Consider the following 27,836-nt stretch of genomic DNA (forward strand, 5'->3'; position numbering starts at 1 on the left):
CAGAAATAATTCCTTCATATCCCTAAAGCATACATTTAGGCAACAAATTGTTAGCTCTACTTAAGTTATATACAGTGAAAGAAAAACAGAGTTTCATACACTGTGTATTTGTATCTCATCAAAGCACCCAACAGTGCTTTGCCCACAGGAAGTAGTCAATAAATGGTTATTGAATTTAGAATGTTCTTTCAAATCAGTGAAGTCTAATATATTTTCAATTGGAATGCTTATTAATGTTTTTCAGCATTAGTAAGCCTTTAAAAATCCATTAGATGTGTTTAAGAGTTCACATTAAATACTACTATACGCGATTAAGAGAATACTGTTAAATGAAGCATGCTTATTCAACACACCAGTAGCCATTGATAAAATGTAATTTAATTTAATCATTTAAATTTACACTGTTAATGTACAAGAGCATTTCTTTCAAACCACAGGTTAACACACACTAAAGAGCAATGCTGTTTGAGGAGCAGAGAAACTCTGGAAAACTCTGCTGTCTGAAATAAAAGCAAGGCACTCTCCATTAACAGCTGGTGGATTCCTGATTTCTGCCCCCAGAAGGCATGTTCACACTGAGAGAGCTCTTCCACAAGGGAAGAATCACCTGCTTTAATTCTTGCTGTCCTCTTCTGAGCTATTTGGTCATCCACTCTGTATAAACTTGTGTGTCAACATTAAGACAAAAAAAGAGTTGAATTGATAGATGACTTGGGGGGCTCTCATAGTTGTAATAACTATGGAAGACAGAAGAACACTGGCTATAATTTTATTTTCAGCACTAGTGTTTGGACCTATAACTAAAAACCTTTTTCATTCCTTCCAACCAATCAATATCACTGCTAAAAAGTCTTTTCCTTAAATCTGTTAGGTGTAAAAATAAAAAGTAACAGCATTTCTCTGGAGCTCTGTTTTTTTTCTTTTCTTTTTTCAGACATGACAAAAAAACAAGGATTGACTTTCCAATACTAACAGTGCACAAAAGGGTTATGTATGCACAATACTTCTAATTTATTCAAATTCAATTTGAATTTGGTCTGAAGCTACCTTTTATGACGTTAGTTTTCCTGATATTTAATAATGTTTATTATGTTTGCGTATAAGCTCAAAACATTAATGCAAAAGTACTACTTAAACCATGGTTATCATCAGGTAAAATGTAAGTATTAGTGGTTATCTTTACAAGTCTGTTTTCCTATAAATACAGTAAATTGAGTTTAAAAAAAAAACTATGGAAAGAAGAATTCTGTCCTAGTCTTGATTCTGGTACTAGCTATTTGAACTTCGGTAACTCTTTACCCTTTGCTGGACCCCAGTTTTCTCCTCTATGAATTTCGGGGAGGGGGTGGACTAGTTGACAAGTCAGGCCCCTTCCAAGTCAAACATTCCAAGATCCTATTATCTTGATATAAAAATAATAATCTTTCATAAAAGCGCACAAACATAATACATGATCAAATATCAGAATGACTCTTGGGAAAAAAAACATATATGATTTGCTATCTGGTTTATCCTTTGCAGCAATAGGCAATTCATTTGGCATGTTTTTGATTGTATAATTTAATGACAATATAAACAGTATAGTTTTGTTACTTTTCCTTTAAAAAGACTAACGCAAAAATGAGTTAAAGCTAACAAAAACTACTGTGACATCCATTTGACATTCAAAGTTTGTTTCTTAGCAAAATGGCCAAAGATATTTTGACTTAATACAGAATATATAATATAAAGACTTTTAGACTTAAAAATCTTCAAACATTATTTGAATTTAGCAAAACATAAGCAAAATTTTAATATCAAAGTGCTAAACAGTACTGCCTTAAAAGTCACTGCAAATGAACCGTAAAATAACTGCATGAGAATTAACATTTATTGTACAAATGGTTAATAAAAAGACACATTATAAATATATATGTAACCTGCTATATATTTATATATATATTTGCTTATTTAATTTCTAATTGGTGTATCCAAGTCACTGTGAACACCCCATTTAAGTACTCTGTAACTCAGCTTCCAGGAGCTGGTGGTCTTGCAATAAATACAGGCAAAGCTATTACAATATAACGTGCATACAAATGTTTGTACAAATAAGGACACTATGCAACAAATTATCTCATAGTAATATGGCATTAACAGTATAAACATACAAAAAGGAGTACGAACACGGAATGTTGAAACGCAGCCCACTAATCCTTTCTAGTACTTACATTCATACTATTTTTTAAAAAATAAGACTTGCTTGCTCTCCAAAATTGTCTCGTCAACCAATAACAAAAATTAAGCTATATATATTAAAAAACCTTGTTACCCCTGGTATTTACCCTGTATGATCCAGTTCCTACTCATTTACATGTTCTTATCTAGGGATCAAACACTTGAGACTCACCAAATGCTCCTGGGCTTCTGAATGAAGGTGTCAGCCAATTGCTATAACTGAAGCAAGTTTAGGGAACTCTGGCGGGGTTGACGGAACACAACCAAAACAGTTGTATGCAATCCACCTTATAATCTGAGCTCCCTTTAGGACAGCTGGACAGTCAGGGCAGGGATCTGGATCCATTAAGAATGGACTGAAATCTTGGATGTACCATACCTCAGAAGGGTTTTAAAGGGCAGGTGGACAAAGCCTCTGCTAGGAAATTAGCATGTGTCATTTGCTAACATAACTGCCTCCTTATTATTTCCATATAAAATAAAGGAGAGTTAATAAACAAGACTTAGTAAGACAGCACTTTAAAAATTGCACTTGTATATGGAAGTGAACAGCCATTATCATTTTGCTATGTCTGATTGATAGGTTATCTTCCATCTTTCATCATTTGTTAAAATAAAGGAAGAAAGAAATTAAGAGGGAACTTTTGCCTCGTTTGCACCACATATGTACCCTTGAAACAGGAAGTGTATTCTAAAGGGATCATCTCAAGACACATCCTACCCTGGCGAACAACCCTCGGCTGTTCTTGTTTTTAAACACAAAGCAACTATAATTGTATTCCCCAGAAAGTTTTAAAAGTTATGTTGTCCTCTTTTTTTTTTTTTTTTTTTCCTGCTGGGATAGCATCGTCCAAAAGTGCTTTGTTAGCAATTTCTTAGAAAACCCTCATGAACTATACCCCCCTCCCACCCCAACCCCAAAGCCTAAATATAAAACACAACCCCAACACAATGCTCTGCAAGTTTTCTGGCTTTAGGTTGTAAGGAAAAGTGCCAGAAAAAAAAAAAAAAGTCTTTCTTTTTTTCAGGAGCTGCTTTTTCCTCTTAAGAAAAGACAGGAATGGTAAATGTCCAGACCCATCCCTCTGCTGCTTAGCAAGCAGGTGCTAGCAGATGAGGCGGCTCCCTGATCAGGCTGCTCCTACTCAGAAGGGCAGGGTGTCCAGGAAGAGCTTGTCAATGATGGAGGGTGGAGACACCAAGTCTTCCAGCTTCAGGTAGAAGATGCGCTGGAGGCCCAGCGTGCAGATCTTCCGCAGTTCTACCAGGGCACTTAGGACCTTGGTCTCAGTGGACTCCAAAGCCTGTCCCTTACTCTGATGGTCTTTTAAGCTGCTTGTGATCTTGTTGCATAGCTCCTCCACTCTCTTTGGTTCTTTTAACCCATGTCGTTCTGCAGAGGCATAGATAAGGGCAGGTTTAGGAGGCAGTTACATCTTAAGAAACTTTGAATCCCTAATTGAGGCTGTGTCCAGTCTGCATTTTACAATCAAACTGCCCCCCTCCCTCTTAGAGGTAGTTCGTGCCTTTTGGTTATGAAACAGCACCAGAGTTTAAATCCTAGTTTGCCATTCGCTGTGTGCCCTTAGGTAAAACCCTTAACTTCTGAGCTGCAGTGTTCTCATAAAATGAAGATAACAACGTACCCAATTCAAGGTTTCTGGGAAGACGGAGTTAGGTGAAAAATGCAGATGAAGCACACAGTTTCCAGCTTATAGCCACATCGAATGAATGACAAGAGTGGTTATTCTTTTGCACACCTTATCCTACTGAGGTCTTACAAAGGCCTTGTCAGGAGGTGACTCTTTTTCAGAGTGAGCTGAATCCCATCCAGACAAATGAATGAATGTTCCCATCATAACAGACTCGCTTGGCGAGGAGGGAAGATATAAGATCCACTTGCTAATGCAAGGGCTGCCCCATAAGATCCAAAAGTACACTCGTGCTTTCGGGCTAACCAGGATTGACAAGAATCCAGCTTTCCTCACCCTCATTTTTCCCCCTCCCTTGAAACACCTATTGACTTATATCTGGCAGTCTGTACAAAATACACATGTCCTCCTGCTGCAGAGATGGCAAAGTCAAAGAGAAGACAGGAGACCCATAAGGAAGCAGTGCAGGCATTTTATAATGGAGCCACTCATGAACACCAGTACTAATTTTTTATAAAACAATATATAAAATTATTCCCAGGTTAAATATTATGATCTCTTATGTATAAGGTCAAGTGATTTTCCCAAAGTCGCACAACTGCTAAAAGCTGGGATTTGGACCCAGTCTTCTCAGGCAGGTTCTGTCTTCTTGCTCCAGAGCAATGTTGTACCTCCTTGTAATGACAAAGGAGACTGATGTCCGGTTCCAATTACCTTGCTCTCCCTCAGCATTTAGATATCGGAGCCTCGTGCTCGCTTCGACAGCACATATACTAGATATGGGAGCCTCTTTCCTGAGAGAAGACTTTGACCCCAGTTATCTCAGTCAGAGTTTTCATCTTTCATTCCATCTACATGTAAAATAATAATTCCTGAGAGATGGAAGATATCCATCCAATGGGAAATCTAGTTTTAGTTTCTAATTTTCCCTACCTTAATTTTTGTTAGTTGGGAATATTTTTGTTAGAAAAGTGATTTTCTTAAAGCAAAAGTCATCAGAAAAACAAAGCAACTATCCAGATATTTTTTTCTTCTCTTGCTGTAAATAAAAGGAGGCCCAGGGACCAAGAGGTCTGGATTTCTCCCCAGCTTGGCTAGTTGTGTATGAGTTGGTTGAGTTTTCCCTTCTCTAAAAAAAGATTAGCATTAATGACCTCTGAGATTCCTTACAGGTCTGATGTATATAATTATACTAAAGTACAGACATGAAAATTTTCAGCACCACATCAGTGGATTGCAACTCACAGATGGCTTATCTCAATGCAACGTAATATAAAGAAAAGGGCACTGGACTTGGAGTCAGACAGATCTGGGTTCCAGTTTTAGTTCTGTGACTTACTAGAGGTGTGACCTAATCTCTCTAAGGCTCAGTGTCCTCCTAGGAAAATGAGGCTTACAGGGTGGTAGATACACAAGTCTTTGTTGTATTCTTTCCTTTCTGTGCGTCTTCAACATTACACGTACATCAAAAGAAAAAGTGTAATTGTAATAAAACTCACGTTACAGATTATTGTGAGGCTCAACTAAGATGAATGCTACATGGAAGTGTCCTGTCAACTGAAGAGCACTGCATGCATGGTACAGTCAGCACCTAAGACAATGCCCGACACACGGAAATAGTTGACAACTGTAGGGTCAAACAAAAGGCAACAAAGTCCCCTAATTCCCCAGGTTTACAGTATATGATTTTGCTTTCTCTAGGAAACTATTAGCTAATCAGCCCAAATGCAAATCTGTCCTTTATAGTTTATCTTTACTAAATACGTAGTCCCCTTGTTTCAGTCTCAGAAGACGCACCCAAGAGTGAATTTCAAGAGTAATCCAGCCTGCAATGGTGTTCCGCCTGAAGTTATGTTCCCACCCCCACCTCCGCCTCCTCACCAAAAGCAAAAAAAAAAAAAAAAAAAAAGAAAAAAAAAGCAGACTGCAAATTCGGCAGCAAATTTCAAGAACTATAAAATGTTCATAGCCTCTGACCAAGTGGTCTCACTATTGGGAATTTATCCGAAGGAAAAATTCAACAGAAGGATAAAACTGTATGCATGGAGACATTTGGACATAGCATTATCTACTTTAAAAACTGGTAAAAGATAAAGGGTGAAAGAATAGGTTAACTGTTGAGTAAAACATGGTACATCCACTTAATGGAAGATTCTGTAGACATCAGAAAAGGGCAAATACTAAGACTATGAAGCAACATGGAAAAATATATAACATCACATTAGAGAACAGAATATAAAATGGTATCTAAGCAGTGATTACATCTATGCAAAAATTATTTCTTTATATAGAGAAGGATAAATGAAAACAAAAAGTGAAAATACTTATAAGATTGTCAGATAACCCCTTTCTTTTAAAATTTCCAGGTTAATGTTAACTGTATAATAAACAATGTTAAAATAGATTTGGTCCTTTGTGAAGCCCTCTAGCAGCTATAACATGACCAGCCATCTTGTTGATAGTACATTCTATTAATATTGAGATATATCAAATTAGTTCATAATCAAGGAGAGATGCTTTTCACAGAATAAAATACCAATCCATTGATTTAGGCTTTCCCTTCCTTTCAGTGCCTCATGTCTTGCATTACACTCAAGATCCTATATTCATTATCAGGATAAAGAAACTGAGCAATGTGTTGGCTGGATTTTGGGAGGGGTTTCTCATGGCCAAACTCACAAAAGGTGCCCCAGAGTTTTCTCTGCTCTACACCAGTTGTGACTGCTCAATAACTATGGCAACCATTATTTATTCAGTGAATTCAAGTAGAGATCGATACCTCCTGCCAGCTGGATCAACCTTAGGCCTGGAATTCCTTGAGGAATTCAGAGACACTCCTGTGAGAAGCCAAAGGCACCTTCTTGTTGTTTTGAACAGCTATTGGATTTGTGGCTTTACTTTTACAAAAGGGCTGAGATAAAATTCAGTCTCCATGCAAACTACCGCCAGCAGCCAGCAGATTTTCAAATCACTAGGGAGTCGCTAAGTGTCTAAGAGCTTCCTAGTAATTTGAAATTCCTCGAAACCCCAATCACTGACATCTTACTTTAAGGGATCCCCTTTCTTCTTGCAGCTTTGTAAACGTGGCTGCAAAGCTGATATTGAGAGTTCATAAATTCTGGGGGAAATCAGACATTTGGACGTGCCCCTTTCCTAGAAAATTATATACAGATTTTAGTTTAAGATCTTTGTCCACCATGAAAAACAAAAACAGCTTCTCAATATTTCTTGCATTTTGATTCACATCATTTTTATCCAATACTTTAGTATTTTAACTCAACTATATGTATTCAAAACTTTAAAACACAATTTATAGAAACGGTAAAGTAACGGATTTATGTCATAACCATAGTACATACGAATTGGAAAGAATCTGAGTCATTTAGTTCAAACTCCTACCTAAGATATGACTCTTCACTACAAGATACCACAGAGACTGCCTGACACGAGCTAGACTAGGAGTTCACTATTTCACCCTGATAATAAAAATAATTTAAAAGCATTTTCTATTACACTCTTTTACCTACACTATTTTATCACACTTTCACAATAACCCTTTGAATTAGGCAAGACGAAGATGATCTTTATTTAATAGGTAAGAAGGCTAAGGCTCAAAGTGTTAAGTGACTTTTTCATGGTCAAAGTTAACAAGTCGTTAATTTCTTTCACTCCAAGTCCAGAGACATTTCTGTTATACCAGGCTGCCCTCAGCGTTGTTTTAGAATGTTTCTCCTCATCTTGAGATGGTCTCAGCCTCCCTGGAACTCTCTCCTACTTTTTGTGCACCTAATTAACTAATTGATTAAGTAATTCTTTTGACACATATTTATCGAATACCTATTCTATGTCCAGCAATGTTGTAGCCACTGGAGTTAGAAGGGTGAACAAAACAGACAACAGATCACACTCCTAACCTGTGTGGTGTTAGCATCTAAAGATAGTGTTGGATGCCTGTGGATTTTAGCTATCCACGCCACAGACATCTCTGCTAAGGGAGAGAGGATAGGAGGCAAGGAAGAGGAAGAGAGCAGGGAGTAAGATGGGGAGAAGGAAGGAGAGAGGTGGGGGGAGAGATTGATTGAGTGAAATAATAGAGCTCTTTAGGTCTGTGCTCCTGTTTTTCCCTCTCTACCTACTTAAAATCTACTCATCATTAAATCACAGATCAGATATTTCCTCAAGGAAGCTTCTTCCTTTTTACTCCTGGTCTGGATTATGTCCTGCTATAGCACTCTATTTTTTCTCATCGAAGGATAAAACAGGTTAAAATCAGATATTTATGTGACTTTTGCCTGCCTCCTTTAAATGTAAGCCCAACGGGGACATGGACTGTTATTTGCTTACCATTGTTTTCTCTAGCACCAAGCCTATGTAGATAGGTGACGACCAATGAATATCTGTTAAATGAATATGTAAATGGAGGGTCAAGGACATATAAAATCTGATTAAATGGATATTAAATGTGTAGGATGCTCAGAATAAATATACAAGTAGAGAGTTATTAAGAAGTTAGCAACAGTAAAGAACTTCACAAACTCTAAAACCTATATCACATGTTTGGGAACCAGATTTCCTACATATAAAGCCTAGCTCTGCCTCTTATTAGCTGGGCGACTTTGGGTCTGGGTCCACATTTGTAAAATAGGGCTCATAATGGTCCCTGACTCATGGGTTGTTGTGAGAATTAAATGAATTAATACATGTGAAGTATTTGAAACAGTACCTAGCATATAGTAAGTCCTTAAATATTAACAAGTATCCTCTGTGTTCCAAACTCAACTTGTTAATTGCCCCTTCAAATCAGCCACATCTCTGAGTTGACCTATGAATGATTCCACAATCCTTCCTATCACTTCCATAATCGTCTCTTAATAATTCCTTCCCCCTGGCCCATCATATTTAATGTGCTGCAAGAACTTTGGTTATTATCTCTGTGCTGTTCCTTGTATCTGTCTCCTCCTCTCAATCTCACTGATCCTGGACCAGGTCTTCAATATCTGTTACCTAGATTGTTTCAATAGCTTTCTATTTGTCTCTCTGCCTCCCATCTCTGTTATAATCCACACCAAGTACTTTTAAATCTATTTACTAAACACCATTAAATAAAATAGCACGTGTAGAAAGCTGTTGGCACAGTGCCTGACACCAAGTATTTTTAGATAATAGCTATTATTAATTTGATGGGATCCCAATTACCAATAGCTTCCCTTATCCCTTGCTACATAAGTATGGTCCCTGGACCAGCAGCAGCATCATTTCCAGGGAACTCGTTAGAAATGCAGAATCTCAGGCCCTGCCCAAGACCTACCTAATTAGAATATGCAATTTACCAAGATGTCCAGCAATCTGCATGCATATGAAAGCTGGAGAAGCTCTGCTTTAGTCAATCCTAGTCCCCATAAGATGCTTGACCCACCCAGTCCACACCTAGCGATCATCTAGTCTCTGTTGGTAAACCTTATTCTCCAAGCCAGGAACTCATTCCCTATGGACACTTATTCTAATTTTAAATAATTTTGTCTACTAGAAAGTCTTTCTTATATTGAGCTCAATTTTGCCTTCCTACAGTTCTCAGTTCTGCCTTTTAGGCTCATGTAAGAAACATCAAACCCCTTTCCTCATGGCAAGGAGCCAGGAATGAGGAAAAGGATAATGGTACCATCAGGAGCCCCAATGAAAAAAAGCAACTCCTTGTTTTGAGCAGGTCTCGGGGCACAGGTCAACCCAGAGACAACAGTAACACAGGTTCAGCCAAAGAGGAAGGAGAAGAGGGCTCCGGGGGAGAGATGTGTGTGTGGCTCGAACACCAACAAACAGGATTTCCTGCTCTGAGCTCCACTCCTTTCTCTGGGAAGCCATCTCACTGCTATTTCTCATGTGATATATAACATCCTTTACTGATGGGCAGTCCCAGAGGCAATGAGCCCAGGCCAGTCAGGAAGCCACAAGTCAGTAAGCAGCCTGTGCTGAGGCTGTAATAGCGCTTTTCAGTTTGTCTTCTCAATGAGAACACAAACTTTTTGAGGGTAAGGGATTGTACGCCTGGCACATAGCAGATGCTTTATTAATACTATGGAATTAATATGAATTGAGAAATAGTGGTTCTCAGGAATTTAGTCTATTTTCTAATCACAAAGGGATGAGAAGTGGACTAAAAGTGATTAATTCAGATTTATCTAATTTGGGAGACTTTCTGATATTCACAATTAATGCATTCACTCAACTAATATTTGCCATATGCCAGACACCTTTAAATGCTAAATTATATTATGAAAAGACTCTCCCTGCCTTTAAGAAGCCTACAGTCTAGTTGGAAAAAAAAACACAAAGAAATTACTTAATATGATGTATATACGCAATTATAGGGATGATGAATATTTTTTATAGATTCCGAGGGAGAGCAGCTAGCTCTTCCTGGAATTAGGACATAACAGTCAGGAGAATCATAATAATGAAAGTTTGTCTAAATTTTTTTTCCTGCAAAATACATTAGCTCATTCGATTTCTTTACAAGAAATGTGTGGAAAATGAGAAAACTAAGGTTCCAAGAGGGTAAAGAACTTGCGCAAAGTTGCAAGCTGAAGACTAGAACTCAGATCACCACCAATCACCAAATCCCACGATCACCTCCCTGCCACCACCCCTTACCTTAAAAACAAAAAAACAAAAACAAAAACAAAAAACCCATATTGCCCTGCCAAGTTTTTACATTTAATTTTCCTTGCAATGTGGCTGATGGCTATATTTGATACAAAAACAAGGTAACCAGGTAACCATTTAGAGTGAGCAGGAGAATTCTGCGAAGACAGGTGGTGGAGGGTGTGGCAGGATCAGCCATCTGCTTGGTCCTGCCAGGTCACTGTTTCACTGCTTTCTGCCCCTGTTCTACCTTCCTTCTTTCCCTCAATCTTAGAATTTATGTTCCAATAAGACCAGGAACAAGACTACAGGCAGAAAAGAAAGGAGTCATTTTCTCACCTGACAGAAGACCCAAACAAAGAGAGAGAAAAAAAAAAAGCTATGGAAAACATTCTTTTGGTACAGTAATAAGCAAAATGGTATTTGGGCACTCTAGAGTCCCTTCACCATCTGGTCCAAAACTGCCTTTCCAATCCGATATCCCTTTTAATTATATGAGAAATGCATTTTATTCTGAGGTCAGGTCATAATACCAGGCCATAAGATAAATGTCACATAGAATCATTTTTTCCCCTAAAAAAATCCTTGAAATTTCCCAGAAGTGCAGCTGTCACCACCAGAAGTAGAGACTAGGACCCAGAGTGGATTCACGCTCATGTTCACTCCAGGACATACAGTCATTGAGCATTAATAGTCTATACTCTTTTAAATTTTCTTTTCTTGCTATTGAGATTATATACATGACTTAGCACATATATAATGCAACTCCATTGTACTTGTTTTTCCCCAAAATATGCCAAAGTGTTCCACTGCCATGACCTTACTATACTGTTTTCTCGATCAGGAATGCCCTTCTTCTATATCTTGCCATGTGTAGATGACATTCATGACCAGCACCATCTTTCTTCCTTACCCACCAAAAGTTAGCAGTGATCTGGTCTTCTCCAGCACTAGCTCTGGCCCTTTTAAGAACCTGAGCACTAACCACCATGCACAGAGTTCATTACATCCTAATCATACATGACTTCCTAGTAGGCTGTACACTTTCTGACAGAAGAATTCATGCATGGCTCACCTGTGCATCCCTAGAGACTGACACCGTGCCTCACATATAGATGACCCCGAATATTTATTTAATGAATGGATACTTACAAAATGGTAACTCCACATAAATTTTCTATTTACTTATTAGTCATTATTAACTGCAACTAGATATCACCGCGTTGGTACCCCATCAGAAGCGAAGCGTTTCCATTACTCTTATGTCAGAGATGTGGCACTGGCAACAGGGAATGGTTAGGGTGAATGAACTGAGGACCTGAAAACATCTGACAACCACAACCGTGGGGAACCCCCTTCTACTGTAGGGAAGGAGAATGATCTGAAAGAAACCATTTCCTGCCCCACCTCACCACCTACTTTTTCACATAGAGAGAGGTGGAGGAAGAAGAAAAAAAAAAGAATTAGAAAAAAAAAAAAAAGCCATGTTTGTGCAAGCTACCAATACCATCCAGATTCTTAATAATTTTCCTGGAAGCGAGACTGGTTAGACTTCTAAGACCCCATTTCGATTTCATGAGTTCTTCTCTGTGGTTTAGGAGCAGACAAGTTTGGGACGTATTTTCTGATGCCCATAGCCCAACCGATGTTCCACAATTACCCTTTATGATTATTGGAGCTTATTCAGAAGTCAAGATTTCACGGGAGCCCAAATTCAAATGAAAATTAATATCCACAACAATGCACACTGCTGTTTCCCAGGCATCGCCTTTTCTGTCACTTCCTGATGCTTTCACATATTTCGAAACCCCTCCCAACCAGCAAATCACAAAGAGAGTACTGTGAGGTCCAGAAATGAGAGAAGAGGGGCTTATTTTTCTTGTATGTTATAACCACAGTACCTATAACAACCCACTCTGCACAGGCTGACAGGACTGCAGACAGGAACTGGAACTACCACATAAAAGACTTGGTGCGTTTTAAGTGCAGCTTAATTCTTTTAATATCATTGTCCTTCGAGCCTCTCTCAAACATCCAAGGAGATAGTCACCAAACATACTGCCTTCTAAAGCCATATTTCCTCATACCACTGACACTGGTTTGGGACTACCTGAGATTCCCAAAGGGAAGAGGAAGGTGTATGCCTAATTTGAGGGCGTTCCTGTCACCATCCCTCCAGGATGCAACGTAGGTGGATTGAGTGCCTATTCTGAATCCAGTTTGGCGATATCACAAACCTAATCCTTACTGCTGCCTCATGAAATAGATGTTATCATCCCAATTTTACAGGTGGAAAACTGAAAATCAGGGTATAAATAAAATGCATTATTCAATGGCACATACTTATTAAATACAGGACCCTGGGGGTGCTGGCAAAGTCTATGCTATTTCTGCCATGCTGCAGTGCCTCCTCCCTGAGCAAGTCTCCACATAGATGGGATTGGGGTAAGCAGCTATAACTACAGGACACACGGCAAATTAGAGGCAAGGACAGGAAATGACACCGCCTTCTCTTAATTCCTACTCTGTATTCTGAGCACTAAACTGCCCAGTCTTTCCAGGTTGGGACTGCCTGGCCTTGTAGTTGTCCATTAATTTCTACTCAAAGAGCGAAACAAAAAGACGTAGATCTTGGGCCCTCCCCTTAAAATACAGATATCAAATCTGGACTGGCCTTTTTTCCTTATCTCTTTCCTGCTACAATTTGTGCTCAAAACCAGTTGTCAGGGCAGATCTTTCTAAAACGCAAGCTTCACCATGATGCTCCTCTGATTAAAACTTTCCATAGACCCCCACTGCTCTCAAGATAAATGCCAACCTTCTCACCTAGGTGTGAAAGGTTCTTCATGTCCTGTCCCGCCCTTACAGAACATTTCCCATCACTCTACTTTTTTAGACAGTTCCTTCCTGAAACTTATAACAGCCATATTTTCAATGGCATTAGTAAACTTTTACTTATGCTTAGAAATCTCACTCCTTCCATTTTAGCCCGGAGACATTATATGCTTTTATCAAGGACCCCATACTTCCTAGTTTTAAATATTTAACTGTCCTATAAAGAGCTCGATGGTTTTGAAAATTGAGCTGAAAAGCTTTAGTTAAAAGGCAACCTTTGAATTAATTTCTTTACAGTCTTGATGGAGTAACATGCTTGTGCCTTAAATGTGCTTATTTTATTTGGGTGCTCTCGTATGCCATTTGAAAGACCTCTAAACTGAATCCATACTCGTAAAGACTGCCTTTGATTTTGTTTCATTAATGGCTCCTTGGGAGTCTCCAGCAACTCCCATCAAAAGGGAGTTATTCAAAAAACTAAGAATACAATTACCATATGACCCAGCAATCCCTCTTCTGGGTATTTATCCCCAAAACCTGAAAACATTTATGTGCAAAGATATAAGCACCCCAATGTTCATAGCAGCATTATTCATGGTGGCCAAGACATGGAAGCAACTGAAGTGTCCTTCAATAGATGATCAGATAAAGAAGATGTGGTACATATATACAATGGGATACTACACAGCCACAAGAAGAGATGAAATATTGCTATTTGCAACAACATGGATGGATCTTGAGATAATCATACTGAGCAAAACTAGTCAGAAAAAGTTGAAAACCATGTGAATTCACTCATATGTGGTATATAAACCTGAAAGTAACTAACAAAAATGACAGAGACTCACGGACACAGATAGTGGATTAGTGGTTACCAAAGGGAAGAGGGGAAGGGGGGAAGGAGGAGGTTGTTGGGGGTAAAAGGGGTCAAATATTTGGTGACAGGAGGAAATTTAACTTTGGATGGTGAGCACACGGTGCAATATATCTATGACATATTGTTGATTTGTACACTTGAAACTCATTTGATTTTATTAACCAATGTCACCCCAATATTTTTAAATAAGATATTTAAAAATTTCTGATTCATAAAAACTCTAAATTCTTGCTGATTATATATATTTCAAATTTACTAATTATGTCTTTCATCGTGAAAAAGTGTTTCATTTTTATGTCATCAAATCTGTCGATATTTCCCTTCAGAGATCTATGTATTGTTGGAAAAGATTTTCCTGATCCTAAGATTATAAAAATGTTTTTCTGTTTATTAAAAAGGCTGGGGATGGGTGGGTAGTTTCTCATCCTGGGCCAAAGATCTGGGGAGGGGAGGTTTACTTGGAATACTGAAGGAACAAGCTAGTAGTGTCTGATTCCTACTGTAGCACATGCTATTTTCTTTTCTTTGCCTTCATCTAAACTGTTAAATGATGAACCAGCCTAGCCTTTTAGGGTACACAGGCATATATCTCTCTTTAGCTAACAAGAGATGTCGCGAGAAGATGCATGGGAATAATTCACATTTCTGATGTATCACAAAGAGGGCCCATCTACGCCACAGATGTACGTGGTCCTCTGTGAAATTTACCACCTGCCTGAAAAACAAGCTTTCTACAGTCAAAAGGGTATGAGATCTGAACCTCAATTCTTAGCCCAAGAGCCTAGGCTGCGCTTCAGTCTGATGAAAAGGATGGGAGGTGAGCCCCTGGTCTGGGTAGCCTCTTCTGGAGCCTCCACCTACTGTCCCTGCCTCAGCAGGCCCCAGTCTGACCAAGAAGGATGAGATCAAACGAGAGACTGAAAGTACGAAGGCGCAAAGGATGCTGGGGCGTGGGGCCTTGAGAGCATCCACAGGGAGATGGCATTCCCTCTCTTACCCGATATGCCTTTCTCTTTCTCTCTCATTCTGCCTTTGGATCTTTTACCTCCCCCAAAATAGAAAGGGAGAGACATCTAGGGAGAGAAAGGCATAATATAGAAACTGAATATGTTTTATGCTTCTGTTTCTTAACTTCTAAAAAATGTTGAGTTGAGCCATTTTGGCTGCGTACAAATAACCATTTTTCTAAGTTTCCTGCCTGCAATCAAAGATGTTAAATAAAGAGGTTGACAAATAAATAAAGTGCTTGCTTTGGCAGCACATATAATAAATAAATAAGTAAATGAAGTCGTGTTTAATATGTGTGTAGTTTTACTCTGGGTCACTAGCCAAGGACAGAGGAGAGGGGAGGACGTGCTCCTCTGCCTCACAGGAATAGGCGGGTTAAGGTTACATTCCTTTAAACGCCCATGTAAAAACAATCCTGAGCTCCTGTGGAAGCTTAGATTTTCATACACTGGATTAATTGACAATGATAACTCAATAGGCTAGGAATCCTCTTTCCTGAAAGTTCATGACAATAAGTTGCAGATGTATGTCTCTCTGTTTAAACTAGGCTAAATGTAGATTTCAGAAAAGTGGCAGTCATTTTCCTAATTTTCTGGTGTGTGTGACAGCCAAAGCCAGAATCCGCTTAGCACAGGAAAGGAGAAAAAAGGGGACAGGTTACTTTGGGCGACGGCAGGGTGGTGGTGCTTACCTGTGATCATGCTCAGTGCTGACAGGCATGCTAAGGCTTGGATATCAAGGTTCAGGCTCTGCAAACTTAAGGAAAAGTCTTTAATGGAGTCGAGCCACTCCCCAAATCCACGAAGGCACTGAAGTCGGTGCAGGACAAGTCCATTGCAGAACACAAACTTATCTTCAGCAGTGTTCGACCTACAAGAGAATGTGTTGGGGGTGGGGGGAAGGGGAGTAGAGACATGTTAAATAGGTCTGTTCAGTCTGTCCAACAGGATAGATAGCATCATAACACACAGACAGCCATGGGGCAACCTTCAGAACCCAGGGTGGCGCTGTGAAACCTGCCCAAACACCCTTGATGAACAAGACTGTGATCCTGGGATAAACAACCACCACCACTTATCTATACTAACTTCTCTGGTGAACAGCAGCCCTGGGGAAGCTGCAAGACTCAGCTGCTGGCTCACCTTGGCTCGGAGGCCTCGGAGGAGCAGGTACTCATGGACAACAGAGGTGAAACCTCTCTCTGCACCGAGACTGCTCCCTTCAGTGCTCCTTGGCCAGGATTTCTTCCTCATTTTCTTAAATGTCAAATAGTGATAAGGCCTGAGGCTAGACACTACAATTCCACTGTGCAGATTCTAAAAACACTAAGTCTCTAAAAGTGCCAGAAGTCAATCACAAACTAAAAATTAGCCTAACGTAAAGAGTCCTTTTTTTGTATTACCTTCTCTACTTTTAACAGTGGGACTGAAGAGGGCTATTTCTAACCCTTCCCTGATAGCGTATATTATGGCCATAATCATCTCATGCTTCTCCCTTGAAAGGTGCCTTGGAATTTCTAGTTGGACATCTACCACTTAACTGCAAGGCCTTAGGCACTCCTTTATTCTCTCAGCTTCCTTTTCTTTATCTATAAAACAGGAATTCTAATTGCTACCTCCTAAGATTGTTGTGAAAATTACATAAAAAAAAAAAAAAAGGACTTAAGGCCCATGCATGGTACCTGGTACACAAGAGGATCTCGATGAGTTTTAGATGTAACTAATTCTAAATTCTATGTGGTCCTTACTTTAATCTTGGCCTTTCTTTAGTTTTCACATCTCTAGCCACATAGTTATCTCTTTCAGCCTACAGCATTAACAAGTTATTATCTCTTTAACTGTGCCTCTAAAAGGAATAGCTTAATTCATTCATTCACTTGGCAAATATTTCCTGAGCACCATGTGTGTGCCATTCCTGGAGCCAGACACTAGAGAAAAATTGGTGAATAGGGCACATATGGTGTCTGCCCACATGGAGCTTATCACTTACTTAATCCTTTGCTGTCTGCCTAATAGATGATAGTCACGTTGCTGGCTTGGCTCCTGCCCACTGGATTAGCTGTAATGATGCTAATTACTAGTACTCTAGTTGTAATTCTACCTCTTTCTCTCTCACAGATCCCTCCACAGAGGCAAACAAGGACAGAATGGTTCAATCTCAGGTTTCAAAACCTGTATCTCACACAACCAGCATCAGAATAACCAGGGCATGAGTTAAAATGCAGATTTCTGGATTTCCACCAAGATAACTCCAAATTGAAATAGCTGGGGATGAGGCATGGAAATCTGCACTTTAGACAAGAGTTTCTGGTAACACAGTATGAAATTATAGTGGGAGTGGTAGGTGAGGGAATAAGGGGAAAGGAAATGCTTTTTCCTATAATATTTGGCAAAATGTGGGTACCATCTCCTAAAAATACATAATTGCAAAGAAGAAAGGAATATGGAATTTAAAATACTACATGTGGACTTTTACAAAACAAGCTGAGATCCCAGGTTTCAGCTTTTTGAAAAATCACTTCGGCTTTGTGTTTAGTGTCACTGAACCAAATCTTTTGATCCAGGCTCCTCTCTTGGAGTAAACACTGGATTGAGAAGCTGTGGGAATGCGTTAGAACCCCATCTGGTGTACCAGGACAGTGACTTGTAAATAGAAATCCATGCGATAAATGCAATAAATGCAATGTTCAAAACAAATACTTGCTCCCAGGAAATACCTATGCACCATGAGACTCCTTCTAGAATTACAGAACACTGGAGTTATAAGGAGCTTCAGAGATCACCAAATCCAACCTCCTCATTTTATAAAGAAGGAAACTGAACTTCCGGTGATCAGAGTCTTATAGCAAGTCCATACCAAAATTTAGAGTAGAACCCAGGAGTCCTGACTACCTACCAATACAGTCCTTTACCCACTGCTCAGTTTTTTAATGCCTGATCATATTTTATATTTCCTTCTTGAGCAAACTTTTCTCTGATAACTCATTTACAAACTCCATTCTTAAAAGGATGTAGTAGACTGAAGGAAGATAAAATAATAGTAATTACCTGATGGCAAGTCTGAGAACAAACAGCTCCAAAAAGGCTGATTCTATAAGTAATGTCTGATCTTCTTTGGGGAGATCAGTGAATCCGGGGATCTTTTCTGCCCAGCTTCTGGACACATCGATGGAGGCTGTCAGAAGATTGTAAAACCGCTGTACATGCTCAGCATCTGTGCCTGCAGCGGCCTGGTCCGTGGGACAGTACTAGAAGGTGAACCATAGACAGCAGCATTTATCTCAGTTCAACAGGAATGACAGCATTGCTAATTGGCTCTTCCAAGACTATCTACAGCTAAATACTTGCTTTTAGGTCTATGGTTAACAAAACCTTTTTACATTCACAGTCTCATCTGATTCTCACAATGTTCCCATGTTATAAACACCGTGAATTTTGTTACTATTTAATAGACAAAGAAATGTGCTGAAGTCCCGTTAGTGTGGTGGTTTTCAATCTTGACTGCAATCATTTGGGGAGCTTTAATTCTAATTTAACTAGTCATCGGGAGTTTTTAAAGCTCCCTGGGTGACTTCAAAGGGCAGCCAGTGTTGAGAACCAGTGGTCCTCCAGGATCTACTGATTCCACTAAAGCAAAGCTGTCTCCAAACAACATGCTTACTTAACCCATGCTTCTCAACATGTGGTCCCTGGACCCGCAGTATCAGCAACACTAGGGAATGCACTAGGAAAGAGCATTCGGTCCTGGCCCCAGACCTACAGAATTAGAAACTCTGAGAGTAGGCCCCAAAAAACTGTTCTATCAAGATCTCCAAGAGATTCTCAGGTACAATGAAGTTTGAGAATCACAGAATTTTAACCAATAGGAGAAGAGAATGATTTTTGCTTTTATGGATGGAATTCTAAGAGACAAAACAAACCAGGAAGGGGAGGAAGGAGAGTGTCTCCATGGCAGGTGCCCAGGCCGCTGTGTGCCATCAGACTCAGGACCTGGAGCTACTTAAATTAACGAAAATTAAATTAAAAATGTCAGTTCCTCAGTCACACTAGCCATATTTCAAGCTCAACAGCCACATGTTATGTAGAACACTGTCATCACGGCAGAACACTTTACTGGACAGAACTGATCTAGAGGGTCCTAAGAGAAGAAAGGTAAAAATAGAATAAAGGCTATACTCAGCTTTTGCATAGTCTGGTAGAGTTAGGGTTCTGCTTGTTTCAGGCAGGAAGATTGACATAACAAGGTAATACTCAGGGGACAACCAATAACACAGGGACTTAAGAGTTGTGCAGAAACACTTCTGTAAATATGCATATCATTTCCTTCACAATAACAGCATCCCTTCACTGTGTTAATCCTCCTGGGGCATGGATTTCAATTCTAATTTTACCAATGAGAAAAACAAGGCTCAGAGAAACTCAGAGAGGCTAAGAGACTTTCCTGAGTTATATAACCAACAGCGGAATAGCCAAGACTTAAACATGGCCTCGTGATTTCCAGTCCTGCCCCTCTTGCCTGTTACTATGTCTAATGTTACTAGTGGGTAGCGTTCTGAAAAGCATTTTGTTTCGCTCTAATTGGAGGTCTCCAGGTATGTATTCATTTGGTCCCATGTTTTGTTAGTAGTACGGGTGACTGACATGTAATTGACTTTTAATAAATAGTTGTTGAACATTGCTCAATGAAAGAACAGTTAAGGGAGTACCTAGGTTTGCCACAATGCCCTAACCCGCTGGAGGAGAAAACAGCCAATAAGCAGCCAGGTACTCATTGTAGAACTACTTATGGATGAGGAAATGAGGCACTTATCTTAATTGGTGTGTGTGTGTGTGTGTGTGCGCGCGCGCGCACGCGTGCACTTTCCCAAGTGCCATATCATGAAACAGCGAAAGAAATATCAGACAAGGATCTCAGCTACTTTAATCCTATATTTGTCCAGGCCTCTAATTTATAAAATAACGTAGCCTTGCTGCTCACTTTAGTTATCTGTGTAAATTATTTCACTTTTAAATTACTTCACTTTTCTGAGCCTCGGTTTTCTCTTCTGTAAAAAGGGGATAATACCTTTCTCAATATTTTGTTGAGATGATTAAATGTGATACTATATGTGAAGGGCCTGACACACAGAACATGTTTTGCAAATAATGACAGTGATGATACTAATAACGGTTATGATATTCGGAACTCTCAGTGTCCCTTAGCTTCCATATTTATAAAGTGAGGGAAGGTTTCTATTTTTCAGTCTTGACTTTCTAGGATCCTATAACATCAAGTCCAGTTCAGAGCCCTGGCTCCTCTGGATATTTCCACCCAGGGCCTGGATTCTATGAAGCTCTAGATGTTTCTGTGATGTAAGGACTATGGGAACAAAGTCCAGGAGAAGGAACTAGTTTTCCTTCCCACAGATATTTAAAGGATGGCAGCCTGATCCTGGTGTCAAAGACTCTTCCCACCACCTCCTTTCAGTATACATACAATTGACAGGAGGAGAGGAGAAAAAAGGGATTTATTTTATTTTATTTTTAAATTCTCCCCCCCACCCCCGCCCCCGGATATGAATCTAATTCCACATGTTTTCCAAGGGCAGGATAAAATTCAGGGCAGAACCACCTTTAGAAAGCTGACAGTACTACATGTGAAACTCCCAAATGAGTGGTAACATGGAATAGAGGCAGCAGGTCATGGGGTCCTCCTCCAGGCTCTGGCACTGACTTGCTGTGCAGCCCTAAACGAGTCCCTTAGCTTCTCTGAGTCTGTTTCTGCCTCTGAAGTAGGAAGTGACTGGACTAGCTGACCTCTAAGCATCCCTCTGGTTCTTGCATTCTGCTATCTTTCTTTATCAATTTTAATTTAATTCCACTGTGGTTTGATAGCAGGCAGGCATTGTATAATTTCTATTCTTTTAAATGTGTTAAGGTATGTTTTATGGCCCAGACTATCATCTATCCTGGTGAATGTTCCATGTGATGGCTCTTGCAGTCTATGATTCAAAATGCTGCTAATCACACCAGGTATGATGTGACTGCTTAGAATCTGACATTGATTCGCTATTATTTTCTTTTAAAACAGAATATTAAATGGAGAGAAAAAGACTGAAAGATGTAAACTTTTTCCTGGCAATGGGACCTAACAGTTCCCTCCTGCACTGACATCCCTGAAACCATGGATCACAACTCAATAATCTCTCTGCCTCTAATATTTGCTCAAAATCCTCCAGAGCACTTAGCTTTCACCCAGGGTCCTCTGCAGGCCTCTGCCCCTGCTGAGCTCACATTTCATGCATCCTGCACACAGGGAAATGCAGATCTGCCTGCCTTGTGTGTGCAGTTTTCTCTGATAGAGCCCGGTAAGGAGGGAAGCCAGCAGGCCTGACATGCCAGACTCCAGCCAGACCCTCTGGGCTTCACCTGCAGTGATCCTAGTCCACGTTCCAGAATTCTGGATCCTGAGCCACAGGTAAATGTGGGGTGACTGGAGGGTCAGCATCCAATGCTGATAGAAAAGACATCAAGTATTTCCTCTATTGAACACGGATTTAAAGAAATCAAACAAATCATTTTAGATTCTTTCTCTGCCTGGCCTAGCACTTTATAAAAGCCTCACCAAGCAATGCTGGACCTGGAGTTGGAAGAACCGGACTGCCATCTCTGTCTCTGTGCTTCCCTACATCACTGTCTAGTGCTAGGCAGGTTTGGGGCTCACCAAAAAGAAAATCTAAAAATATTTGTTTATTGATGATTCCAACAAAAAATAGACCAAATAAAGAAAGACTTTATAAATGAATATTTTTGCCTCTTTATGGTAACTTTTTTTCCAGCCTATATAAATAATTGATCCATCCAAAATCTGGCTTTACCACTAGCCAATGGCGGTATTACATTTAGTGACAGCTAATGTCTAATGGTAATTCCACCAAAGCACCTAGGATGAGAATCTAGAGTTGCAAAAAATAATGGATGTTATTTAAGCCAAAATGTGCCTACACATTTCATATGGCGAGAAAATGGCTGTACATTTGGGGCAGAACCTAGGCCTAAAGTAAATTATTTAAATGAGAACTCCAGTCCTAAAAAATTAGTAATGTGAGGCTTTTATACCAGCGAGGAATCTGATATTTACTCTATCTTACTGTCAGTCCAGGCAAAATATGTAAAATACCCTAAGAACATTTTACCTCTCCTTAAAATGTTACTTTTTCCTGGGTCTTTATATTTCTTTATATATTTTAAAGGTGATCATTCCATAAGCCAAACTATGTATACATATACTTAGGTTCTTACACTTTAAAAAGTGACACTTTAAAACTGGCAGTGAATATATTTTTCCCCAAATTTATTCTAATTACCTCTCCCTAAAAACAAAAACAAAAACAAAACATCAAGTTTCCTCTCCTCCCACTGATGGCATCACGGTAGTTATATGTTTGTTTACTGGTAGGTTGCATGAGGGCAGGAGCTTCTCTTGATCAACAATGTGTTCGCTGCTCTAGAGCAGTGGCTGACACTAAGGAGCCAGGCAATAAACATTTGTTAAATGAATACACTGCTTTCTGGAAAGCTGGCAAATAGGAGATTTGAGGCAAAATTGAATTGTTCTTCTTCGACTATATTGGTGGTTCTCAAATCTTAGTGTGCCAAAGAATCATCCGAAGAACTTAGTAAAATATAGATTCCTGCCTATCTTCCCTCTTCCCCGTCCATCTTCTCCCCCAATTCTGATTCAGTAGGTGTGGCTCAGAAATCTGCATTTTAAGCCAACACATAGCTTTTTTTGATAGGGGCAGTCTGAGCACCACACACTTTGAGACATGCAGACCTGTATCCATAAAGGACTTGCAGCAGGTGTGACAGTCAGAGGGTCAAGGAGTGAGAAGGCTGGAAGGGATCATGGGAGCGTACTTAGTCCAATTCCCTCACCATTCAGATTAGGAAAATGGCCCACAGAGGGGCAGGAACTAGACTGAATCATCTAATAAATTGGTAGCAATTTGAGAGGATCTCCTGAGAAGCCTCATGAAACCACCCTCTTCACAGAGTTTTCACGTTGTTTACTTTGTAGGTCTAACACATGTTAGCTGTGTTGTTTCTCAGGCTATCTTGTTAACATACATAAATGTCATTTGCTGGTGCCTGGTTTTATCGGAGCAATCTCTCATGTATTTGGCGTCTATTACAACACTAAGTGACACCAATTACCAGAAAATATCCTAGTTTGCTGAAAAATACTTGAAATGACCAACTAATGAGGATGTTAAATATATTTTCTCATTAGTAATTACGCAGGCTCTGTAGCCAAGCCTAGTATCTATATATACTTGTATTGCTAAATTAAAAGCAACTGTGGGGCAGAGAATAGCAACATTTCCAAAAGAAACAAATCAAATGTGACATGTTTTGACTGCATTGATATACAATGATCTGAGCTCAATTTTAAAGGAGAGAAGTTTGGCCTAAAGGAAATGTGAAGTTCCCAGAGCCAGGAAGCCTTCACAGAGCGAGGAGCTCTCTTTCTGGCCTAAAATGTTCATTCCTTCTGTGACTTGGAACACAACTCCTCCACCTCCTTTCCCCACAAATGAGGAAAAGCGCTTACTTACCACCTTAAATGCACATATGCTGGTACAAGATTACAACATAACCTGCCTGGCAAACACTTCCTCATTTCTCTATTCGCCTGATTCACTGAGGGAAGCTTGTACCTTTTATAAATTGCTTCCGTCAAATCAACTGTCTGACTCAAATCTGACAGGGCAAATTCTTATTTAAAATGTAATAAATTATGGATATACACTAAAATGTTAACTTTGGCTATTGCTAGAGAGTGGGATTAGGCAGGAATACATGAAGAAGAGGCTCTCATTTTTCACTTTATCTACTTCTAAATGGTTTGCCTTTTTAAAAGCCAATGGGTATATATTATTATTATTATTGTAATTTAGAAAATCTAATAAATCTTTTGTTCTTAATATATATACACACACACACACACACACACACAAACAGTAAATTGCTATTAAGTAAAGTAGCAGTATGGTGAAATAGAAACATATTACCTTAAGTTTTGAGATTTGGATCTAGCCCAAGCTCTGCCACTGACCTTAAGCAAGCCACTTAACCCTGTACAGCCTTTATTTACTCCACTGAAAATATTAGGTTGGATTAGATGATCTCAAGGTCACCTCCAGTTCTATAAATTTATAAATATAAAACTTTAAGGAGAAGCTATTATGAAAATTGAATTTCAGTGAATGACATTCTTAAAAACATTTACTGAAACCATAAATTATATCACATAAAGCTGGGCCTTAAGTGAAATTATGTAAGAAAATATGTAATGGTGCCTAGTCCGAAGTAGGCACTCAATAAATTCATTTTGCTTCATTCATTGTTAGATTTTTTTAAAAAGAACAAAGCAAGTTAATTTTGTTAAATAACAAATTACTATATTTACCTTATTGAGGACCAATAAGGTAAATCCCAGAATCATAAAATCTTAGAGTTGGAAGGAATTTAATATCATTCAAAATAACTTCTCTGTTTGTGAGAAATCCTGTTATATGTTCTCCTTAGTTACTTGTGTTGATGAACTCACACTTCCACAGCAGCTGATGTAGCTAAGAGAGCTCATCATTGTCTTCAGAGTGATCTGGAAAGCATCCTCTCCTTCTCCTGTACATCTGTCCTCAGGAGCAACAGTCCTCTCTGCCACAGGGCAAAAGAGTGACCAAATCCTGGCAAGCCTTTTCCTTTCCTGTCTACATATTTTCATTTCCTCCAATCATCTCTTACAAGTTTCCAGAAACAGTATGTCCACATCCCTCTTAAGGCCCAGCTTGGAACTGGACTCAGTCCTAAAGTGTCACCTGACAGAGCAGAGTTCGTGGGACCACCACCAACTTGGGCCCATACTTCTACAGCTTAAGGTAATTTAGCATCCCTCCCTTCCACCACACATATACTTTGTTGGTTCATAGTAAGTGTGTATGGAATAAACTCCCCAAATCTTCTTAACATGAACTACTGACATGCCAAGGCTTTCCCATGTTTTAAAATTCTAAATCCTTAGCTTCACATTTATTTTTGTTAACTTTCTTCGAGATGGTTTCAGCTTATCCTGTTCCAACCTGTCGAAATCACTCTGAATGTTGATACTGACATCCATCATATTAGCGATCCATCCCAGCTTTCTGTCATCTGCAAATGTGATCAGCATGCCTTCTGTGCCTTCATCCAAGTTTTTGATGAAAATTCACTGTTTTTAAAAAAGTCTTTTAATTTAATTGATTTTGGTCCAATTTTTGATAATTTTGTAAAGCTATCTTAAAGCAGGAGAATCCAAGCTATGAGGTTCAACCTGATTCCAAAACAATGCAATTAAAATAAACACGCTTTACAAAATTGAGTCAGGCCCCAAAGGTAGTATCATCGTGACCCAGACTCTGGCATGGTCGATCTGCTATTTTGGACAAAGCTAACAATTAAATTGGATAAATGTTTGTTGATGAGGATGATGACTCTGGTCTAACACACTGGATGTGCAGAGGCAAACAAACATGCTGGATTGATTTTTCAGTGTGAAGACGGTTCCCAGCTGGGACAACTCAAAGTGCTGGGGAGGGTTTGCCACTGAATAGTTGATTAGACTATAGAGACCAATAATTGAATAATTTGGGGCTAAAATATCACTTTGTGGGCCTAAATTCTCTGGATTGACCGTCAATACTGATTTCGAATGCCCTGGAACAATGACAGATTGTGTGTTGTAGCCTCAGCATAGGCAGTGTAGAAAAGCTTCATTTATTCAGAAACATTGCATGAGGGGAGGCCAAAGTAGCTTCAGGGAGGAGAAGTCTTTCTTTCCAAGTGCTTTTCCAGCACCTACTAAAGCTTGATATTTAGGAGCATTTCCGAGTCCAATATACTTGGCTTCTAATTCTATCTCTGATACATATTAGCTATGTGACCTTGAGTAAGTCAGTCCTTCAGCCTGTCTCAGTTATAATTTCCTCATCTGTGAAACAGAGATCATAACACTTACCTTAATGGTATTACCACATGATACCTAACATGTGAAGCGTTCACACTCATTATAACATTCAACAAATGGTAAAATAAGAAGGTTTGATCAAGGAGATAACATATAGGGAGAGCACTGTGCTAAAGTTTTGACAAGTATCATCTTATTTAATCTTCACAAACCCCAGGAAGTAGATATTATGATGATGATGATGATGATGATGATGTATTATTATTATTATACAACACAAGTGAGGAAATTGAGGCATTAAAAGGTTTAACCAGTTGCTCAAGATCACCTAATTACTAAATAATGGTGTTGAGATTTTAATCTAGGGTCTGCATGGTTCCAAAGCTCTTAACCATTGCATTATTCTGTTAGACTATTATTTGAGACTTGACTTTAATCGAGAGAAGCTACTTGTAATCAGAATAAGAGTCCTCAACCTTTGGTGTTAAGGATCTACCATGCTTCTTTTATGAAGTCTCGTGATCAGATGCAGAGAGGCTTCACAGACTATAATGAGGGTAGAGAGGAGGGAGGGAGGATCATAGCAGGTGTACCAATCAACCCTTCATTTCTGTCAACATTGCAGCCTAAAAGGAGGACACATAACAGACACACTCATACTCTTTGCCAGCCGTTCCACGCGAAGTTTAAAATACTAATTTGGCCTAGGGAGGGCAATCTGGTTGTAGGTGTCATGCCAGATCAACCAACTGGGGATCTCTAGACTGGTATCTCTCTGCAAACTGTGTTTCTAAGTATTTTTTTTTTTTTGTCTTAGAATGTGGGGTAACTATCCATACACTTCATGGTTCCTTAAATGGTTAAATGAGACGACATACTACAATGTCTAGCAAGTAGAAATTGCCCAATAATTGTAATCTTTTTGTTTTCCTTTCCATCTTCGGCAAGACTCTGTCTCACTAGAAGTTTGCTTTTCTAAGTCTTTTTAAAAACTGACTTAAAGTAATGTTTATACATTTGCTCAGAAAATCTCTTCTCATGGTTCTTCCCCGTGTTATCCAAATTTCTGGCAATTTGCAGAATTCAAACTGATGATATTGTACTATATCCCATATGAAATAAAAATGTTGATATATTTTGGTTGACTTAAATAACAACAATGATAATCATTTATGGTTTTCAAATGTTTTCTCAACCACCATTCCTGTGCGACTGATGTTCAAAACATCTCTCTAAGGTTAAATATTGTAATCATCTCCACCGTAGGGATGAGAAAGCCAAGAATGGGGGCCAGGTGACACACATAGGGGGCAGCACAGGTGGCGCTCCATCCCAGCCCTCTTGACACCTCCTGATGTCAAGGCCAGAGCTCACTCCTCTGTATCAATGGTCTAATCCCTCTGAATAAGCAACAGGCCAATCAATGCCAATGTGATTGGGTAAACTGCTTAAGGATAACTTAAAGCTCACCCACCTAGTTTGATCACAACATGAAAAAACCAGTAGTCACTTTGTCTAAACCAAGAAAGAAATCTATAAATCGTAATTCACCTGTGCAGATTTTCATTGGCACGACCACCAGGAATCCTACAACAATGGGTATGACAGGTGCAGCACTGTCA

General features: G+C 39.3%; 1 protein-coding gene across 4 annotated transcripts in view; it reads right to left on the minus strand.

Moving 5' to 3' along the window:
- Positions 1–360: 360 nt before the first annotated feature.
- NR4A3 (nuclear receptor subfamily 4 group A member 3) overlaps positions 361–27,836 on the minus strand; it is a 39,248-nt gene continuing 11,772 nt past the window's right edge. For all 4 annotated transcript variants that reach the window (XM_016162622.2, XM_016162621.2, XM_016162620.2 and 1 more), the window contains 3 exons: positions 18,276–18,475; positions 15,920–16,098; positions 361–3,610 (listed from right to left, as the gene is read on the minus strand). In XM_016162622.2, coding sequence (XP_016018108.2) covers positions 3,363–3,610; positions 15,920–16,098; positions 18,276–18,475 — 627 coding nt within the window. In that variant the 3' untranslated portion in view covers positions 361–3,362. The remainder of the gene's footprint in view (positions 3,611–15,919; positions 16,099–18,275; positions 18,476–27,836) is intronic.

Source organism: Rousettus aegyptiacus, unplaced genomic scaffold (assembly GCF_014176215.1).
Source record: "Rousettus aegyptiacus isolate mRouAeg1 unplaced genomic scaffold, mRouAeg1.p scaffold_m13_p_3, whole genome shotgun sequence".
NCBI classification, from domain to species: Eukaryota; Metazoa; Chordata; class Mammalia; order Chiroptera; family Pteropodidae; genus Rousettus; species Rousettus aegyptiacus.